General features: G+C 44.4%; 1 protein-coding gene across 1 annotated transcript in view; it reads right to left on the bottom strand.

Moving 5' to 3' along the window:
* STAB1 (stabilin 1) overlaps positions 1 to 19,248 on the bottom strand; it is a 62,649-nt gene that overhangs the window by 25,463 nt on the left and 17,938 nt on the right. Inside the window, 19 exon segments of the mRNA XM_072875851.1 lie at positions 241 to 288; positions 535 to 630; positions 1,021 to 1,116; positions 2,034 to 2,192; positions 3,128 to 3,221; positions 3,483 to 3,666; positions 4,196 to 4,307; positions 4,670 to 4,756; positions 5,741 to 5,842; positions 7,209 to 7,271; positions 8,170 to 8,328; positions 8,614 to 8,694; positions 10,109 to 10,162; positions 10,566 to 10,679; positions 11,683 to 11,745; positions 13,754 to 13,900; positions 15,434 to 15,556; positions 16,926 to 17,017; positions 18,990 to 19,117. Of these exon segments, the coding sequence (XP_072731952.1) occupies positions 241 to 288; positions 535 to 630; positions 1,021 to 1,116; positions 2,034 to 2,192; positions 3,128 to 3,221; positions 3,483 to 3,666; positions 4,196 to 4,307; positions 4,670 to 4,756; positions 5,741 to 5,842; positions 7,209 to 7,271; positions 8,170 to 8,328; positions 8,614 to 8,694; positions 10,109 to 10,162; positions 10,566 to 10,679; positions 11,683 to 11,745; positions 13,754 to 13,900; positions 15,434 to 15,556; positions 16,926 to 17,017; positions 18,990 to 19,117 (2,002 nt within the window).

Genomic DNA, 19,248 nt, shown 5'->3' on the forward strand with positions numbered 1-19,248 from the left:
AACACAGCCCCAGCTTCCGCCAGTGCTAGAAACAAGGCCCCCAAAACACACGACCCTCGCTCTATCACAAACTCCAGAGCTTTTCTACATGTCTGGTCTGTTACAATTTCTCCTTCGCTGTTGTTTTGTTTTTCTCTAATGAAAAAGATAAATGCAGTTGCTCTTTCTCTAACAGCAGTGTTCACAGAGACTTCACTTCTACTGAACTTACCCATGCAGGCATCCCATGGCTGTTCTTACCTTAAGCCAGTCGTAGAAGCCTGCGAAGTGGGAATTCCTGGCCAGCTCCTTCCAAATACAAACAACAGAAGGGTTACCCCTGCTGAGCACTGGGGTTGCAGGGCTGGGAGAGCCAGGGTTGGGGAAAGGAGCCCTTTGCAATATCACATCTGGCAATAATGACTTAGACAAATGTCTCTCACCTTACAGCCATTACAAGCACTGTGTACAACTCAGGTAACAGAAAAGAAAAGTAAGAGCAGAGCCTTTTCTCTCCTATGTCAAGAAAACCTCAGACATTTGCTTTTTACTTACTTTTAGAATGTCCCCATAGCATGTCATGCCATCCCCCATGTAGCCTTGAGGGCAAGCGCAGGATCTCTCTCCTCCTCCAAGGGGTATACACATAGCCTGGAAATACAAGGAAAGAAGAAATTAGGGAGCAAACACAGGTTATGCAGCGTTACACCTATCTAGGATTTTAATTCTGGCCTCCCACGGCCTGGGCTAGACGAGCACACAGAAGCACCTTCCTCCTGTTCCCTTTATGGTGGCACTGAATTTATACCTCATGCAGCAAAGCCTAGGTGACACAATGAAAGCCATCAACTCACAAAAATCAGAGGATCTGCCTGCGTACATCAGAGACCAAACCTTTATAACACCTCATTGGCATGCCAATAAGATGATGTAATGTAAATCCTTGCAATTGTCTTGATGCTGTGGCTGAAAAAACTCTGTCAGGGAGCAGAGGAACCTCCACTGCTATGCCAGCCTTGGGACAGCACTTTAGCTACTCACCAAGTCATGGCAGCCACCGTTGTCCATGAGGCATGGGTTGATTGCATCACAGTTGTGGCCATCGCCAGCATAACCCCTCTTGCAGACACATTTGCTCTGCAAGAAAGCGACATTTCAATTTTATAGACCTATCAGAGCATTCTCATTTGCTACCCAAAAAAGGCCTAAGGCAGCAAAACCTTTCTTAATTTATTCTTAATTTATTTTCCCAAGTTTTATTCCTGGTCCCTCAAGACCTGGAAATGTGGAGGTATTTCCTTAGCAGGGCATCATCCTCTATCGCAGCACACATGCTGCCTGATCACTCAAGCGCATTGATCCCTTGCACTGCTTGGCTGGGGCGGGGGGGTCGCTTGAAGATGATGGTTTCCATCTTTATTTCCAGCTTTTCAGGGAATGACACAGAATTAGTGAATGGCAGAAAGAGAAGAGGGGTTAATTTCAAATCTTCCTGCTTTCAAGATAGCTAGGAGAGCACTTGCACATCTCACCTCACTAAAATCTGCTAAAGATTTGGCACCTTTTCTCAGCACATTTTCCAATGCTCCCCTGGCTCATTGGGAGAAGCACCTTGAGAAGCAGCATCCTGAGGAGCCACGTCTCCTGTGTGCCTGCCTCTATCTGAAGATGCCCAACTGCCAGCCCAGCTCCTTCCACAGACTATCTGAACAGCTGCACATGCTTTTCTGTATATTTTAGCATTGCCCAGAGACGATGCTGTGATCTGGGAACAAGGGGGACACAGCAGCTTATACCAAGCCATATTATGGAGTGTAGTCTCTTCCCTTTGCTGCATAAAAGTTTCAGAGTAGAGCAGCAGCCTCAAACACATCAGTGCATGTCACCTCACGCAAGCACACTGTGTGGTTTTAGCTGCAGCCAGTGTTTCTGGCAGCAGACAAGCAGGCGCTGCTGCTGACCAGCCCAATTTCTACCTCTGGCAATCCCAGGACATCTCAGAGCAGCTTAGGAGACGTTAAGTCCACCATTAGACTGCTTAGCATTGATCATACCTGGCCAGGGCCGATATAAACACAGTCGGCGTTGATGTGACAGTTCCCTCTGCTCTCCAGCACGCAGTTGTCTATAGCCACGCAGGCCTTCCCGTCCCCGGTCCAGCCTGTGTTGCACTGGCAGGTGGCGGTGCCGGGGCCCGTACTGGTGCACAGGGCCTCCAGGAGAAGGAAGAGAAAAAGAATTGCACTCAGCAGAAGAAGGGAGGGAGCGCAGTGCAAATACAGCAACAAATCTCCTTCATCAGACTGTGAAGAGTTTCTGAATGACCAACTCCGATTCCATTTCCTGGGGGCGAGGGGTGGAAGCATCTTCTCCAGAAAAGTCCTAGACAATTTCATAATGAAGTGTTTCTGGAAACATTTAGTGTTTTCAGAGAGGCAGACACTTGTGTCTAGGGTGGCTCAGAAGTCCCAGGGCATTTCCTACCATCCTGTAAAACTTTTCCGTTACAGAAGAAATATTCCCTGAAGAGGAGGACCACAATCTCCTGCCTGGACATGTGGAATGGAATCAACGATGGACGGCAGATCTCTCAGGAAAGACCTACTTTGTAGCCAGTGCCATCCTATTTCCTTCTACATGGCCTATGTGTTCCTCTCATTGAGGGGTCTAAATTATGATGAGGTCTGACCATTTGGCAGTCATTTCCATCATAAAGCACCACAGCTCTTTACTAAGGATAATAATGTAATGTTGAAAGGATAATAATGTAGTGTAGATGGTTACTAGAAATACGAGTTGGAGCTCACAGCTAAGCTACAGCCTGAACACAGCAACAGAGAAACTAACACACATTAGAAGAGCTTGAGGGGAAAATCAATAGAAACAAAAAATTATCTGTGCTAATCTGTGTAGCTGCCAACATATCTGGTGCAAAGCAGCCAAGCTCTCCCTGGGGTGTCGCATTTTGGCACCAATACAAATGGTTGAAATCCTTATGAAGACTGTATCAAGGTACCTGTTATTCCACCCCATGTTACAGACAGGGAAAGTTAGCACGCAAAATATGTAACAGTCCCAGGAGTCCTGGATCCCTGCTCTGCTTGATAAGAGCTGCTTCTCCGTGCTTCAGCAGCCTGACTCCACTTACATTCTGCGAACAGCCTCCTCGTTCTGGCTGACTGCACAGGTCGATGGGCTGGCAGGAAAACCCGTCACCTTCGTATCCATCCATACAGGTGCACCTTAAAAGTGTAAGTACAAAAGGGACACAGATAGAGCAGCTCCTTCTGAAAGCCAGCAGAGAGCAAACAGGCAGTTTGAGCCTCTCAAGCAAGCAAGAATCTGACTTTGATTTCTAGCAGGCTGGGTGCATTACTCAAACCATCCTGTGCACCAAGTACACAGACATATACACACAATTACAGGGCTGGCAGCCTCACAGCCGCTGTGTGCCTGAACAATGACACTGTGCCCACCTGAATGTGTATGCCAAAAAGACTGACCTTGCTGTGTCATTGAGGCTGCAGACAGCATTCTGGTGGCAGTACTGGGACAGCCCGCTCGGGCCACAGTTCTTGGATGTCTTGTCACAGAATTTCCCAGTATAGCCTTCCTTACAGGACCAGGACTGACACACACCACCGCTGCCAGGCCTGTTGTCACAGATACCATGGACACAGCCACAATCTGTCAAGTGCATGGAGTAAGATCAGTAACTACAAAAAGTCCAGAATCTACCACAGTGACGGCATTTTGTACATTCCCAACTTTCCTTCACAACCTCTTGTGACACCAAATGATCATCCCATTTGTTCTTGACAGAGGGATGTCTGCTGAGAGACATCCATCATAACTCAAAACCTGACCAGGGAACAGGTCCTGTGACTGCCTGGGTCTGTGTTTTTTATAGGCTGTAAGGACAGGCTCAAATTTAGGCTATCAAGCTCAAGGTCCTTGTCAACTGTCTTTGCTTTCCTAGCAGGAGAGATCTAAATTGAAGTCCCACACCTAAATTTGGCCGATGCTTCCAAGACCCCCATCACCACTGTCATAGCAGCCACATTTTCTCCACTGTTGTTTGAAGGGACACCCATGGTGGCATTTCCGTCACTTCTTTCATGATGCTGGTCTTGCCAGAAGGGAATCCAGGATACACGAACCTGCACTATATCCTTGCCCTACATTTTCCTCTAGTCTCTCTATCAGAATTACCAACCTTTGTCGCAGTTCTCGCCATGCTTGTTTGGGTTTGAACAGATGTGGCAGGCTATTCCTTTGAAACCTTCAAAGCAGTGACAGTTGCCATTCCCTTGTATGCCATCGCTGCACTGGAAGGAAAAAAAGAAAACCAAAGTGACTGAAACTCAGGGAACCAAGGCACAGCCAAGGCATTGATATCTATCAAAGCCACTTTGATACTTGCAGTAAAAAATAGGACTTTGAAGAGTAGTGGTAGTAATACAAAATCCTACCTAGACAGAGCTGTCCCCAACAGCCATGACATGATTCACATTAGAGCTCAAGATAGAAAACCCACTGAGTACGTGCCATTCTCCCTGGATCTTCTGCTGCCACCTCTGTGGGCTTAGCCCTGGAGCACAAATTCTGAATTGTACTTATCTACAACTACACTTTCTAACCACCCTGTCTCAACTGCTCATTGCAACACAGCAGGATCTTTCATACTTACATTTCCCCGGCCATAACATGGACTGGAAAATCCCCCTGGGCAGGGCATGCAGTCTGGACCAAAGAATCCTTTGCAGCATCCAGGTTTCTGAAACAAAAGCAAAAGTGGTGCGGTATGATGTGACTTAACAAGAATTGCCTGGAGTCATCCTGCCCTCATAATTCTGAAACCCTGGTCCTCCTCTCTGCCATGGACTGAAATAGACTGTCTCATTTGGCATCTGTGTTTGTAGGAGCTCCTGCACTTAAATTCTTTTTCAACAATACCCCTCTTTCTGCTCACAGCCTATCCTTCTCAGAATAAATCACTATTTTCTGCTCTCCCTCTGACTTCAACAAATAGGGTCCATGTTTTCTATGAGCTTTTATTTCTTTAATAGTGCTGGCCCACTCACTCCTACTTTATCCTTGCTGAGGACTGTGTTCCTTTGGAGGGATGTAGCAGTCCTGGATTGCAGGCCTTGTCACAACTGATCAACGGAAGAACAAGCACAAGACAAACAATCAGCAGTATTTAATGAGACACCCACAAATCATTCCGTATAGTTGGCACTGTGAGAACTCAGGAGCTGCAGACAAACGTGAGGTCCATAAACTCGCGAAGAGCGACTTTCCCAAAATATCTGACAATGTTTCATAAACAGGATGCAATCACTTCACAGCTTACAGCACTTTCCCTGTGCTCAGCTTCCTTTGGGAGAAATGCTAAAACCAGGGCACTCTCAGAGAAAATGTGCTACAGCTAGCACTGTACCCATTTGTCTCATGGCTTCCTCCAGCTTGGCTGGTCGCAACTGGCGTGCTTTATTTTATTTATTTATTGTACTCAGGTTTAACTGAACTGCTTTCTAACATCTGCAGCAGGTTGGTACCCTGCATTCTCTCTGTTTGCCAAAGAAAAAGCAGGTAGCCAGTTCATGTGACGGTCCTGGGGACAGCCGTTGGCATGGGACAGCTTTCCTTTTGCTCCCATCCAGCCCTCTCTCAGTTCAAGGAGTCAGAGCTCTTCCTGATGAATGAGGAAGAGCAACACTAAGCTCCTTTCAAAGGGAACGTCTTCCATCACACTCACCGTGACGGTTTGGTTGCAGTACCTGGCGCACCCCTTCTTCAGGACATTCAGGCCTTGTGGATCATGGATGTAGACACATTCTTTTGGGAAGAGCGCTGGTTCCTGTACAAACAAAACAAGTCACTGGCACTGTAACCTTCCCCTCTGCTCTTTTTGCTGCAGAGAGGAACTATGCCTGTCTCTGAGCTGAGGAAGTTCACAGAGGAGCCAAGGTGAACAAGATACCGTTATGGCATGCCTATCATGAAAGAAGGTACGTGACAGCTTCCTCTTGCTCACAGCAGTCCCCAAGTCTGAGCCAAGGTGCTGCACTTTTGTTCTAAGAATCGTGTCTATGATAAGGGAGAGAGTGAGAGTAGGGGGAGAGGGTAGGGAGAGAGGGGGAGGAAGGGAGGGAGGGGAGACGAGGGGGAGAAAAGGGTGGGGGGAATAGAGGGTAAGAAAAAGGGGAAGAAAGAGAAAGGGGGGGGAGGGCAGGAGGGAGGGAGAGTGGGACAGAGGGGGAGTAAGAGAATGAGAGAGGGAGGGAGGGAATGAAAAAGAGGGAGGGAGGTGAGACGGAGAGAGTGAGAGAGAGGGGAAAGGACTGCAAATAATTTTGGAACATTTTGGACAGTGAGCTGTCATGGAATTAGGCATCGGCAGAATTGGGCCCCAGGGTGATTCTGGCTTCACCTGCCTCAATCAGAGAGGAAAATGAGCGACTAGTGATTTTGCAGAGCTTTACTTCAGACATTCATGCTGAGACCGCATGAGCAAGTTCTCCTGAAAGTCAGATCTCTCAGAAGACACCCAACAGTGTTAACAGTGGTGAACACCTCTCTGGCTTTCACAAACAACATCTTGGGCCTGGCCTTCACACAGGGATTTCCTGGAACTTGCTGTTCTGCTAAACTCAGCATGGGATAACTCAAACACCAGCACCCAGCCTCATCCTCCTTACTCCACCCGCAGCTAGTTCTGCTCATCTCTGAATAAACAGGGAGCACAGGCCAAGAACAAATTATTTCTCACCCTCTGCAGTGCAGAAAGCTTGTTGTGATTCTCTGGCCATGATATAGGCAGCGGTAGTACTGGATGGTACTGGTGGGATCAGGCTTGCTTCTCGCAGTCTGGAGGAGCTAGCAGACTCAGCATGTGAGCTGGAAAGCTCTGCCTGAGGCAGAGCAGAAGTGCTAAAAGCTGCAAGTCTACAATTTCATTTAGCCCAGACTGTCTCACAGCTCTCTGCACTGATTCAGCAAACAGACTTTGGAATAAGAAATAGCACAGAGCAGTTAGTGGGTGACAGTTTGGGATCACAGAGCACGGATATGTGGGGAGTATGTATCCTCTAACAAGCCTCTCTACTGGTTGCTTTTCCTGCTCTCTATTTATTTGAAAGTGCCTTGGGTTAGAAACTGTCTATCAGTGTGTCTGTATGTCATCATGCAAAGAAGAAATTACCGAAATAACCACGAATATTTACCATTTCTCTGCTGCCAGGTGGGCAAACGCTGTTGTTGAGTGCCTCACAATCCACACAAGAGCCCTGTTAAGAAAGCAAGAGGGGAAAACTTAATCTTCTCAAAGGAACCCATTCCCCATGCCAAGAATGCTACAGAGCTACTGTTCCCAGTATATATCCAAAACATCACAACATGTATCAGAAACATTCCTAGGAGGGAGTTTCCACACTCTGAAACGGGGTAAGTTTATAACTTAAATAAAATTACTCCTTTGTCTGGAGGAGATGCTGGCACCTGACTGCAAGATGGGGTCTGTCTCCACCCTGAGAGTCTATCAGCGACTAGACATGCAGCTATGCTAGAAAACATTTTGGGCATCCGTGCAGCAAGCCTCGCTAAATCAGCAAGTTATGTGGACCCTCTAGCCATTTGGGATTAACTGTGTCTCTCCAAATCAGGTACCTCTTGCCTATTCAGAGCCTCATCTTTTTTCTTCAGTAACCTACCAATGATCAAACTGGGGAGCAAGCACCTAAAATAAGGTATACAAAACTGCTCAGGTGACAATATCGCACAGTATTTGTAGCTCCTGCTACTGAATGACTGCTTCCCATCCCGACTACAGGACACCAATGCTGATAGAGATGGGAACAAAGCATTGTCAGCTGAGTTAGCAGCTGCGGTGTGAAGAAGATCATATAAGGCCTTATGAAAAGGCGAATGTACTTCTGAATCAAAGGCAGAGCGGGTGCAAGGAAAGAACAACAACCTACAAGGAACATTTGCTGTTTGCCAGCAAAGCAGTGCCAAATGCTAGCAGAAGAAACACTGACGGTGCTCATACTGCCTAAGGTCACATCAGAGGACCTCTCAGACAGAAGACATTTCCCAAATGCAATTTACACAGCCTGCTTTTGTCCCTCCAGGCGAGTGTGGGGTCTACAGCAACCGCTAGCATGAGAATGGGAGAAGCTGACTTACTGTCACAATTTTATGTTGTTCTTCATTGCATCTGTGAGGCAAAATGGGAATTATTGAAGGAGGGATGAAGATGCCGTCCAAGGTATGAATAATACCATTTGATGCCACAATATCTCGCATGTTTAAGGGGATTCCCGATTCATCCATCAGAATTCTTCCCTGATGCAGAAACACAAATAATTTATCTGCATTTTAGCCCGCTAGACTGTATCGACTGCATCAAGCCAATGCAGGAAACAGATGGTACACAACACCAAGTGCAACCACACAAATGGCCAAGCCTCTTAGTGGAGTCACAGGTTGGATAAGAAGCAAACTAATTCAATGACCTCATTTTAAGCAGGAGGAAGCAGGGATGGGCTGAAACCACATTGTTCAGAACCACATCCAGACTTTCTCCTAGTACAGGAGGGTTTGCCCAAAAGGGTTTTGATTCATACTTACATCTGCACTGATGTTGATGGTAAGTATCTGGTTAGCCATAGTAACAATGTGTGGCATCATTATCAGTTTCTCTACAGTCACCTGAAATAAAAACACAAGGAGACACTACCATGAAAAAGCAGGGTCGTTTCAGTACAGCTTACAAAATTCTTCCATGATTCCCGCCACTTAAAAACCATTCTAAAGGGGACTTGACTTTAACATTTACATTTCATGAAATACCTTAAACGCAAACAATGGGTCAGAGGGAAATCCAGGACTTTGTGTGAATTGTTTGCAATACCACAGCAGTGCCGGCAGCAGCAGCAGCCTTGGTTTTCATTCCTTGTGTAAGTAGCAGTCCAGCACAGCTGAAATCAGGTCTCACTAATAGTGTCTCTTACTGATACAGCTGCAAGTAGGGTCAGACTAATAAGGGGATTTTCCAGGACGTATTCAATAAACAATGAAAGCTCAGCCAGAAGCGTAATAGAGAACATATTTTGACTTAATAAATAAGCTGATTTCTAAAGGCAGAAAAAATGTAAACTGCAGCTACTGTACTGCGAAACTGAATGATTTGAGAAGTGAGAAGTTCTGAGAACCAAGACAATTGTTACTTTTGAGTCCCACAGGTTATTAAAAAGTAGCTCAGCTTGTTACCACGTTGGTATCCGTCAATTGCAAGCAAAACTACGTTCTGCTCTTTTGTCAAAGTGCTGCCCATTTTCTCTGTTAGGAAAATCACAAGGACTGACATTTGGTTCTCAGTAAAGAATGGGAATAATATTGATATTTCTTAATGAAGGACATGACATTGTACCATAATGCTTGAGTAGTCACTTCCTCCACAGGTTTTGTGTCTAACTTTAAACATTTCTCTTGTTTATTGTATAAGGGAAAATGTCTTGTTGATGCACTGTATTGATTTTATTTACCCTGCCGTTATAGTACACAGCAACGTTGGTGCCAGAGTTGGCAGGACCAGGTCAGATCACAGGCTCACTTGCACCAGTTCTCCATCTCTAACTTTAGCCACTGGTGGAGCCCAAGGAGAGAGCAAAAGGAGCAGGGAGTTTGGACCAATTCTTCGCTTGGCTATAACTTTCGTGTTGCCGCTATTAGTGTTTTAAGGAAACTGTAGGCTGGAGAGTTCATAATTAAGGTACACTCCTAATTAATAGTTTAACAAATTAAAGTGATAACAAGAGAGCATTTGCCTGCAGCAAACTCTGTGGGACAATATTTTCACTGTAAAGGCCATCCAACTAAGAGCACCGTCACACCCAGGAAACTCAGAGTTTCATGATGGAAGAGCGCAAGCTGTTCCTTTTGGTGACCACTTTCACGGTAAACATTTTGCCTCATCAAATCCTGAATCACATCTCTGCTCCTCCAGGGGAAGTCCAAGAAGTAGCAGCTGAAGTCATTGACACTCTGACCTCTATGCCAAACAGTTGATAACATGCTGCCCCGAAGGACCCCAGTTATCTGGAATTAGAGCTGCCTGCCTTACCGCTGCTGAAGTGTAGATATGATGTTTCACAAGTTCCTGAAGCTTATTTATGCCCTAATGAAAGAAGAGAACATAAAAATTAGATACCCCTTCAATGCTCAGGAGTAAGATGAGGCAAATACATTTTCTTTCAGCCAATGACTGACGATGCCAATGTACTATAGCGATGAATTCACTTGGAGAATAAGTTCCTTCATTTTCCCCTACCCAAAGCCAGGGTGAGGAAAGAAAGCCAAACATCAGATTTAAACAATCTGGCTAACCGTATTTCTCATTGCAGGTTCCATCAGCATTCATTTCTCTCCCATAAATGCTCTTACAGAAAAAGAGACATGGTTTAGCCATCCCCAGGAAGAACGACTTTCAGCGATGACCAGATACATTGCACAAGCCATTCCAGCACAGCCTAGTGCAACACAGTTAGCTCAGGATGTCTTAGAGTACTATGAACTCTCACCTCTGTGAAAAGATAAATGAGCCTTCCATCTCTCAACTTATCCACACCATCATTGCTGGGTACAAATACAGTAAAGGGGCCTGGTCCATCCAGTATGGCAGGCAGGCCACAGTTCTGCAAAAACAATAAAAGGTTTCACTGTGGATCTAGCATGAGTTAATGAGGGGGGTCTATCAGGAAGGGAGAGGAAACTCTAAGCAACCCACTAGAGGCAGAGCTACGGAAAAGCAAACATATACAAGAGGCAACTGGACACCAAGGATAGGTATGTAATATAACAGAGGCATAAATGCCACAAAAATGCAGCTTGGACAATGAAGCCACTAGTGTGAATGCAGCTAATTCACACTGCAGCTAATGCAGCAGTGTGAATGCACTAGTGTGAACAAGGGAGTACTGGGCTAATGCTCCCTGCATGCTTTAAACACACAAGTACATATACAGAGACTAAAACCGTATCTTTTTCCCTGAAGAAAAGAAAAAGAGAATCAAGTTTATAATCACAACTGCAGTTAGTGAATTTTGTAAACAACTAACAGCCACAGAGCTGAAAACAGGCAGGCCACCAAGACTGTTCTGAGCAATGCTAGAGCAGATCCAGATGACTCTGATGGAGGTAAAAAGAAAATCAGGCTGTCCCTAGTGAAAATACTAACTAAATGAATCCTGGACAGCAGCCTCAAGGGTTTATAACCTGAGGACTGCTTTCACTTAGAGATCTACACCCCAAAAAAAGGTAGCTACAATCTAGGTTGGCATGGGCAGTTGTGAAACCTTCATTCTTTGTCCTGACAGTGGTCAAGAACTAAACATGCTTTGGAGAAAAAAATCTCCATGGGAGAGGGGAAGGGGAGGTGGGGAAGCAGATGGGAAAGAAGCATGTATGCTTGCTGCTTGTCTCTGATCCCCTATAGATGTGAAAACTCCGATCTTTTCCATTACATTTGCTTATGTAAAATACACCAAATAAGAAATTACACAGAAAAAAGCATACAGAAAGAAAGCCAAACCACTGAGATGCATTTAAATGTTATTCAAAATTCCCACAAAAAGCAGCAGCAGGCTTTGCAACAGCAGCAATGCCACACCTTCCTGGGGCAGACACAAACATGCTTACCTCCAGTATAGTTTCAAATCTACTGAAGATCTCCATTGAAGCCAGGATCTCACCAATGGTTTTCTGCAAGAAGATACAAAGAGGAAAACAATGGCTGGGGCTGAAGCGAGGTCTGAACACATACTGGAATGCCCTTGGCCAGTTTATGTTTGTGGTTTGCATGTAAAGATCTACAGGAGACCATCATCCTCAAAGTCTTCAAACCCTCTGTATTGGCCAGTTGACCTAGCAAGGACTGAGCCTGCAGTAACTTAGGCACAAACTCCTTCCCATGCACAACAAACCAGATTTTCCAAGGTACCATGCACTTGAGCACCTTTCTGTTTTCCTACTCCCATCTGCAGATTAAATTAAATGAAGAGGCAATTGCTCACTATCATTAAAACTAGGCACGCACTACTTCCAGCGATACACAAATCAGTTCTGGGCTGGTAGGCAGTGGAGCTGCTCTGTCATCTCAAGCCTCCCTGTGCTTTGAGGACAAGAGTTCACTCTGCCACCTGCAAATGAGCCCCAATGCTGAGAAAATACAATACGTATGCATATTCCTGAAAACACAGAGGAAATAGATGCCTTCCTTTTTGCCACATTGCCCATGAAGACAAAGGTAACAGGAGAAATGTCCCTTCAAGTATCAAAACTTGTGAAGGGACTTGTCTGACCTTTATTTGCAGGAACCTGCACTTTTTTTTGGCAGAAAGTGCTTCCCGCAGAACACGCAGAGGCACAGAACACGATTTCCAAGGGACAGGAGTACAAAGGGATTTGATGCCAAAAATGGCTCATGTGATCACTAGCCTTCATTGCAAAGCCAACATCACAAGGGAAGGAAATGTCTGAAGGAGTCCAGAGAAAGAGAAGCTCTGCAGGGAGCACTCTCACTGTCCTGCCATCCCAGAGTAGCTGCAAACCCTTCCCTGTGTTAAAGGAGAAGCCGCTGCCCGAGCGCTCACACACCATTCAGGGAGTCGCACGCACACCACCCGAGACTTTAACTGCTAGGACCTGAGCCCCTGCAGGTACCTGAGCAACACACACAGAGGTCCAGCTTCCCCTCTGGACCTCAGACACTCCTTTTTGGAAAACATCTTCATGTAGGTCATAAGACTGAGAGCATCTTAAGTGACATCAGACTTAAACATCAGTGATGGGCACAATCAAATCCGCATGAACACCCAGAGCTCGTACAATTGATACACCATCCTCAGGACACTTCAGCTGAAGAGCTACTAACACTCAACACAACACTCCAGCTGCTTTTTAAACACACAAAATATAACCATAAGATTACACAGTCTGACTGGTTTTATAGATTAATTACAGTGGTGTAAAGTAAGTGCAAACTACTACCAAAATCCTACCAAATCCAAGAGCTTGTGTCATTCTGTGAGTAATTTTTGCAAGGAGGTAGGAGGTAACAGGGCCTGCTTTCTGCATACAGAAACAATATAAAAATGCTCAGGCATAGCAATGTAGTAGCTGTAGCAAAAATTTCTCCCAGCTAACAGGGAAAAGTGCTTAGCAGAACTTGAACCTGAAACCCCTGCCCAGTATCTTTAATACAAGACATGACTTCAAAATGCAAAAGTCTAATGATTATTTGTCCTCATTTTACATATTTTTAATGCAAAGACAACTTTTTGATTATAATTTCAAAATGTAGTACAGACTGATTAAAGAAAATCTTCATTTGATTTTTATGTGAAAAATGCTTTTTCAATATTTATCCTGTAAGATACATATTCTGTAAGATACAACTGAAAAAGAGCTCATTTGCTATGAAGGGAGTGATCTTACTCACGAAAGTAGAACTCTCTACTCATCCAAGCACTGTAAAAGCATCATTGCAAGGTCCGTATCTGGCTTATGCAGTGCTGTTAGCTACTTCTAATGGCATACTGACATAATAATGCCTAACAGGCCTTCTCAGGAGCTGAAAACAAAATAAATAGCCTTTTCACTTTAAAAAAAGCCTCATTGGTTTGGAAGTTTAACGATGAAAATAGATTTTTTTTTTTAAGTGTTTATTCTGCTGTCCCATAAAACAGAAGAAATACAAATGTCCGTGTACCTGTGGGTTTCTGAGGTTGTCAGTGCTGGTTTTTTTCCGTAGGGTGTTAATGATATGCATGATGCCATTGGCTGCTGGTAGGTTCGATTGCAAAACATTGTACAGTTCTCCTGGCAGGTCTTGATATCGAAATGATTTCATGGACATCTGGAAAATAATAAAAGGTTATTTTCTTGTGGTATATCGGTAGTATCCCAATAGATCTATAAATCATTGTTCCCTTCAGTGCTCTCCACCTATGGGTCAGCAAGGTCAAGGCACAACCAAAGTTACTCTGGAAAAAGTAAATTTAAGGGGAGGCCTGGGTGTAAAACAAACATCCCACCTCTATTTGAGTTTGGGTAATATTTTGATCCTGGGGGGTATTTTTAAGTCTTATTACAGAAAGAAGACCTAATCTGGGACAGTCAGCTCTAGAATTAAGTTTGTCTGAGTGTGAACGATGCTTGATCCCAGCTCTGGATTCACAAAAGGGTGCACTGACCATCAAGTAGCTGCTGCATCAGTTTGCCAAGTACAAGGACAGAGGCACAGCGCAGAGAATTTGAAAGCAATCCTGGAACTACAGTTTTGATTGCAACTTTCATTGGCTCATAATGCCAACAAGGAGTCTTCATAACAAAGCCAAACCAGTCAGGCTCACTGAATTACAAGGCACATATCTGGTCCTTCCCTACTGTGTACAAGCATGCACTGAAGCTGGGCATATGGCGGTGTTCCCAGGGTAACCTACAAACTAAGCATCAAGGTATTGGTGCTGCAGCCATAATCCAAGTTCAGGCAAGCACAACTTCACCACGTGCATTTCTTGAACTGCTCCTCCCTGCCCTGAACTTCAGTTCACATCACTAAGGATTCTGGCTGAAACAAAGGAAGGGGAGGGCAGACTTCCCAGATCAAAAGACTCCTGAGTAAACAAACAAGAAAGAAATTTAAAAGGAGCATCGACAAGCTCAGTTCGGATTCCCCAGCTCCAAATAGTGCTTTGTCCTTTTGATGCATGCAGGGTGTGTGTATTACAACCTAGACCTCAAGGCCAAGGCTGGATCCTCAGAGAGGAAACATACGGCTCTCCCTTGGCCAGCTGTGAGCATGCATGCAGGAAAAGTGCAGGATGGGGAGAGAACAGTGGATGTTGGAAAATATGAGTCAATTGAAAAAGGGAAAAAAAGCCTTCCATATCAGAACATAATGATGAAAAACTCTTTGCTAGGGTGACTAAGAAAAATAAAATAGAAAGAGGGGAAAAGGGAAACTGGAAGATAAAATATTCAGCATGTGGCTGTGTCTAAGCACACAATCTCCAAGGAGAAGCATTCAGTCTGAAGAGAGACTTTGCTGCCTCTTCCACGTCAGCCACATGGATACTGTAGATGCTAATGGTGTAGGGAAAAGGTCTCTTCTCCAGAATACATATACAGACCAAGGAAAGACCATTCCCAAGTCAGATTCTGGCTCAATGGTTGTCTGCAAGACAGGAGAAGTGGTTGCTTGGGGTGTCTGGTCTTAAATCACCTTGCTTTGGATTCCACAAAGGAGCTTGTTGTTCTCATCGCAAGCAGGCTGATTAGAGAAAAAGGTTTTCTGGTTCAGAAAGCGCACCAAGGAAACTATGCTCAAGCTCCAGTCTGTCCTACATGAAAGCAGTGGTCCAGGACTTCAGTTCAGGAGATACTCTACCTGGCTGCTGAATGTTAGCTGATGTCCTGACAAGGTCCACACAGTCTTGACTTTTACCATGTCTTCTACCAAATGCAGACCAGGAACAATGTGCATTCTACACAAATGCTCAGCAGTGGTATCCTTTGGGGAATAAAGACCACATAAAGAAGATAAATGACATGTTCTTTCATTTACTGAAAGAGCCATAACATTGCCTTTCTCCCAGCTAACACACACACAGAAATTCTTAGCATACAAGGTTGAGCTTCCCTCTTCATTTTGGTTCACTGGTGTAGCGCTGTGGCAAACCTTCTGCTTCTGTTTATGTATGCATTCAAACACAGGGAGACTGATTAACCTGCAAGTGACTTTAGAGGAATCCCCTAGACAGGAACTTATTGGACTTGGACAATTTAAAAACTATCCTTGCATGCCCCAGATTATAAAACTTGCTGAAGGTCCCCATAGACAATCTTTGTTCATGTTGGACCATGTAGGTGGTCTAAGCTGCTGAATTTACATTTAGTTTCTTCCTTTCTTTTCTGGGCTTTCCATCACTGATGGTTTTTTAAGATAATCCTCTGTCAATACTGATTTAGGTGGAGCTGATCCTTGTGGGAATAGGTAGACTAGATAACTCAGGGGCCTTTCCTGATTATTTTCTATGAATCCAGAAGTTACCATGATGCATACCTAGGCACAGGGCCTGACTTGTGTTAGTGGAAACCTCTGCTCAACAACGTAGTAGGAGACGGCTAATGTCCCTGGCGTTTGTAGGTTAGGAGTTGCTCCCTAGACTCTATGTGAGTTACTGCTGCTGCATAGATAGCTTTGCTATCAAGTGAAGAAATGATATTTCTAAACCAGTTGGAAATGTAATGTGTGTGGCTTAACTGTGGAAAAACTGCTGCAAATCAACACAATTTAATTAAAAAATAAATAAAATAATAATATGACCTGCAGGACCTACTTGCTGAAGCCTAGAATTCTCAAACTCTTGTCCTGGCTCCCACAGCAGTTTTCTTCAGCCCTGCCATCCTTGCTGTCCCCATTAATAAAATGAGCTCTTCTCAAGAAGTTGACACCATACACCATCTAGGGCCATAGGCCCAAAATCCAATACTTTGATGCAAATCTCAGCTCCTTTTGAAAACCCCACCATCAAGTAGTGAAAAGCCACCTAAAGTTTTGAGAATAGTTACACACAGGAAGTTCAAGCTTTAAATGAAGAATGGCCAGGAAAATTTACACTTCCTGACATTAACACCAAACAAACTCTGTCAATATTGGAGAGAGAGATAGAGGTTTTAAAAATAATGTGAGGGATGTAACATCCTCTATGAGACTGCAACTTAACCAGACAATGAAGAGTCTTCCCAAGAGATTGCTTCTATAAATACTGCCTTCCAAAGTTCCTCTCTCACGTGTCAATCAGTTTTTACAGGCTGCAGAACTCAGGCAGGAAAGAATCCTAAGAAAGCAAAAATTTGCTAAAAACAAGAAAACTTACGTTAAATTCCATTCTATCATGAATCGGAAGAAGGGATGGTACAAAGACTGTGAAAGGCCCATATTTAGTCAGCAACGTTGAGCAACCAGAAGCTGCAAAAAGAGTGGCAACATGAAGTAGTTACTTGGCATATGGTTTAACTCCAGCAATAATTATTCCTCTTGTTAACAGCACAATTCAATCTGCACATTTTTTGGCCTGATGCGAGTAACTAGTACTTGTTTACAAGGAACCAGAGGGAGTTTGGTATTGCTATCACAACTCAGCTTGGTTGCTATTGGTTTTAAGCACTTTCCCACAAGATTTCTGTAGGATTGCTGGTGCCTTCAGTCCACTTCGAGTCACTGCTGAAATTTGCAGAATATTCATAATAATTTTGTTCCCATATGCTTACTACCTATTCTTGGGCCAAGTGTCCTCTGTCTTCCCCTTGAAACAACTAATTTTTGGGTGTCGTCAGGATTTACTGAGACGAAATACTTCTTGAGAAGCTGCCATGAACCCACAGTTGTCCGTCTTCACTCAATTGTCAATGGCCCATCAACAAAGTCCACATCAACAAAGGTCATCAGGTATTAAGTCCCACTGCACAGGAGTTAGGAATCCAGAGATCTTCATGTGGTTGCCCATACCACAAATCATTATGGAAAACATATGCAAAAAATGAGTGTTGGCACCACTGATATGTAGCAGGGAGGGGTATTCACAAAAGCTAAGCTGAGCTTTGAGCCCTATCTCTATGCTTCTGTCAAGTTACTGGAGACAGAGAAGGCTGTGCAGAGGATGAGTTGGAGAAGGTATCTAACATAAATATGCTTTGACATGAGCTAAAGGGTTCTCATTCTTTCCTTGGATTACAGTGAGGCAAAAACTAATCTTTGTGGATATCACTCCCCACACTTGCAGTACATGGGTTCTAAGACAGTCTTCTATGCTTTGCAAAGCAATTCCTCACTCAGAAAACACAATGGTGCATAGAATAAAGCTTTTTCATCTCTGTAATAGCCTCTCATACGTGCATGCTGGCAAGGAGGCTGTTTAAAGGCTTAATAGATGTTCTACTAAGTAGAGGACTGTGCTGGTTTTGGCTGGGATAGAGTTAATTTTCTTTACAGTAGCTAGTATGGGGCTATGTTTTGGATTTGTGCTGAAAACAGTGTTGATCACACAGGGATGTTTTAGTTGTTGCTAAGTAGTGCTTATACTAAATCAAGGACTTTTCAGCTTCCCATGCTCTGCCAGGTGCACAAGAAGCTGGGAGGGGGCACAGCTGGGAGAGCTGACCCCAGCTTGCCAAAGGGCTATTCCATACCATATGGCGTCATGCTCAGTATGTAAAGCTGAGGAAGAAGAAGGAAGGGGGGGACATTTGGAGCAATGGTGTTTGTCTTCCCAGGTAACCATTGTGTGTGATGGAGCCCTGCTGTCCTGGAGATGGCTGAACACCTGCCGGCCCATGGGAAGGAGTGAATAAACTCCTTGTTTTGCTTTGCCTGAGCGTGCAGCTTTTGCTTTACCTATTAAACTGTCTTTATCTCAACCCACGAGTTTTCTCCCTTTTACTCTTCCGATTCTCTCCCCCATCCCACCGGGGGTGAGTGAGCGAGCGGCTGGGTGGGGCTTGGTTGCCGGCTGGGGCTAAACCACGACGAGGACCCATGGCACACCAGCCTCAAGCAACACCACTAGAAAACTCAGCGACAGCTGAGAGATTGCTGAGCCTTCAACATAAATACTGCAGGCAGAGGCACACTGGTGGTTTGCTAAAAACAGGTTTGAATCACACCTCCAAGGCACATTTTCCTTCTTCTGCAGATATTGTATGTCCTTCACCAGGACTGTCAAATACCCTAATACTCATCCACAGTGCTCTCTGCAACAGTGTCCTCAATTCACAATCCAGAACTGGTAACATGATTTCAGAGATGCGATGTGTTTAATTTTGCAGCCCATGGTCATACACTGCGAAACAGATCTATTATGCTGAAAAGCTTTTAGCCTTTTCTGACACACTCTTGTCCCCACGTTTGCTCCATTCCCCAAACAAATTCAAAAGACATTTACCAAACATTTTCCTGGCGACGTTTAATTTCCTGGTAAACCTTCCTCGTGAATTATGCTGATTTATCTCACTCAAGAGATCTTTATAGCAACTTCTTCCATCTCCAATTTCCCCTTCTTTACACACACAGCTAAGAGACAAGAATGAAACATAACAAACCATTGTAAAACAGTTCGCAACACATTCAACAAATGTGAGTAGAACAACATGTCAGTATCTACTTGAAAGACAAATCCCAGCTTTAAGGTGTACGTAAGAGCT

The sequence above is a fragment of the Ciconia boyciana genome, chromosome 11 (assembly GCF_034638445.1).
Source record: "Ciconia boyciana chromosome 11, ASM3463844v1, whole genome shotgun sequence".
Classification (NCBI taxonomy): Eukaryota; Metazoa; Chordata; class Aves; order Ciconiiformes; family Ciconiidae; genus Ciconia; species Ciconia boyciana.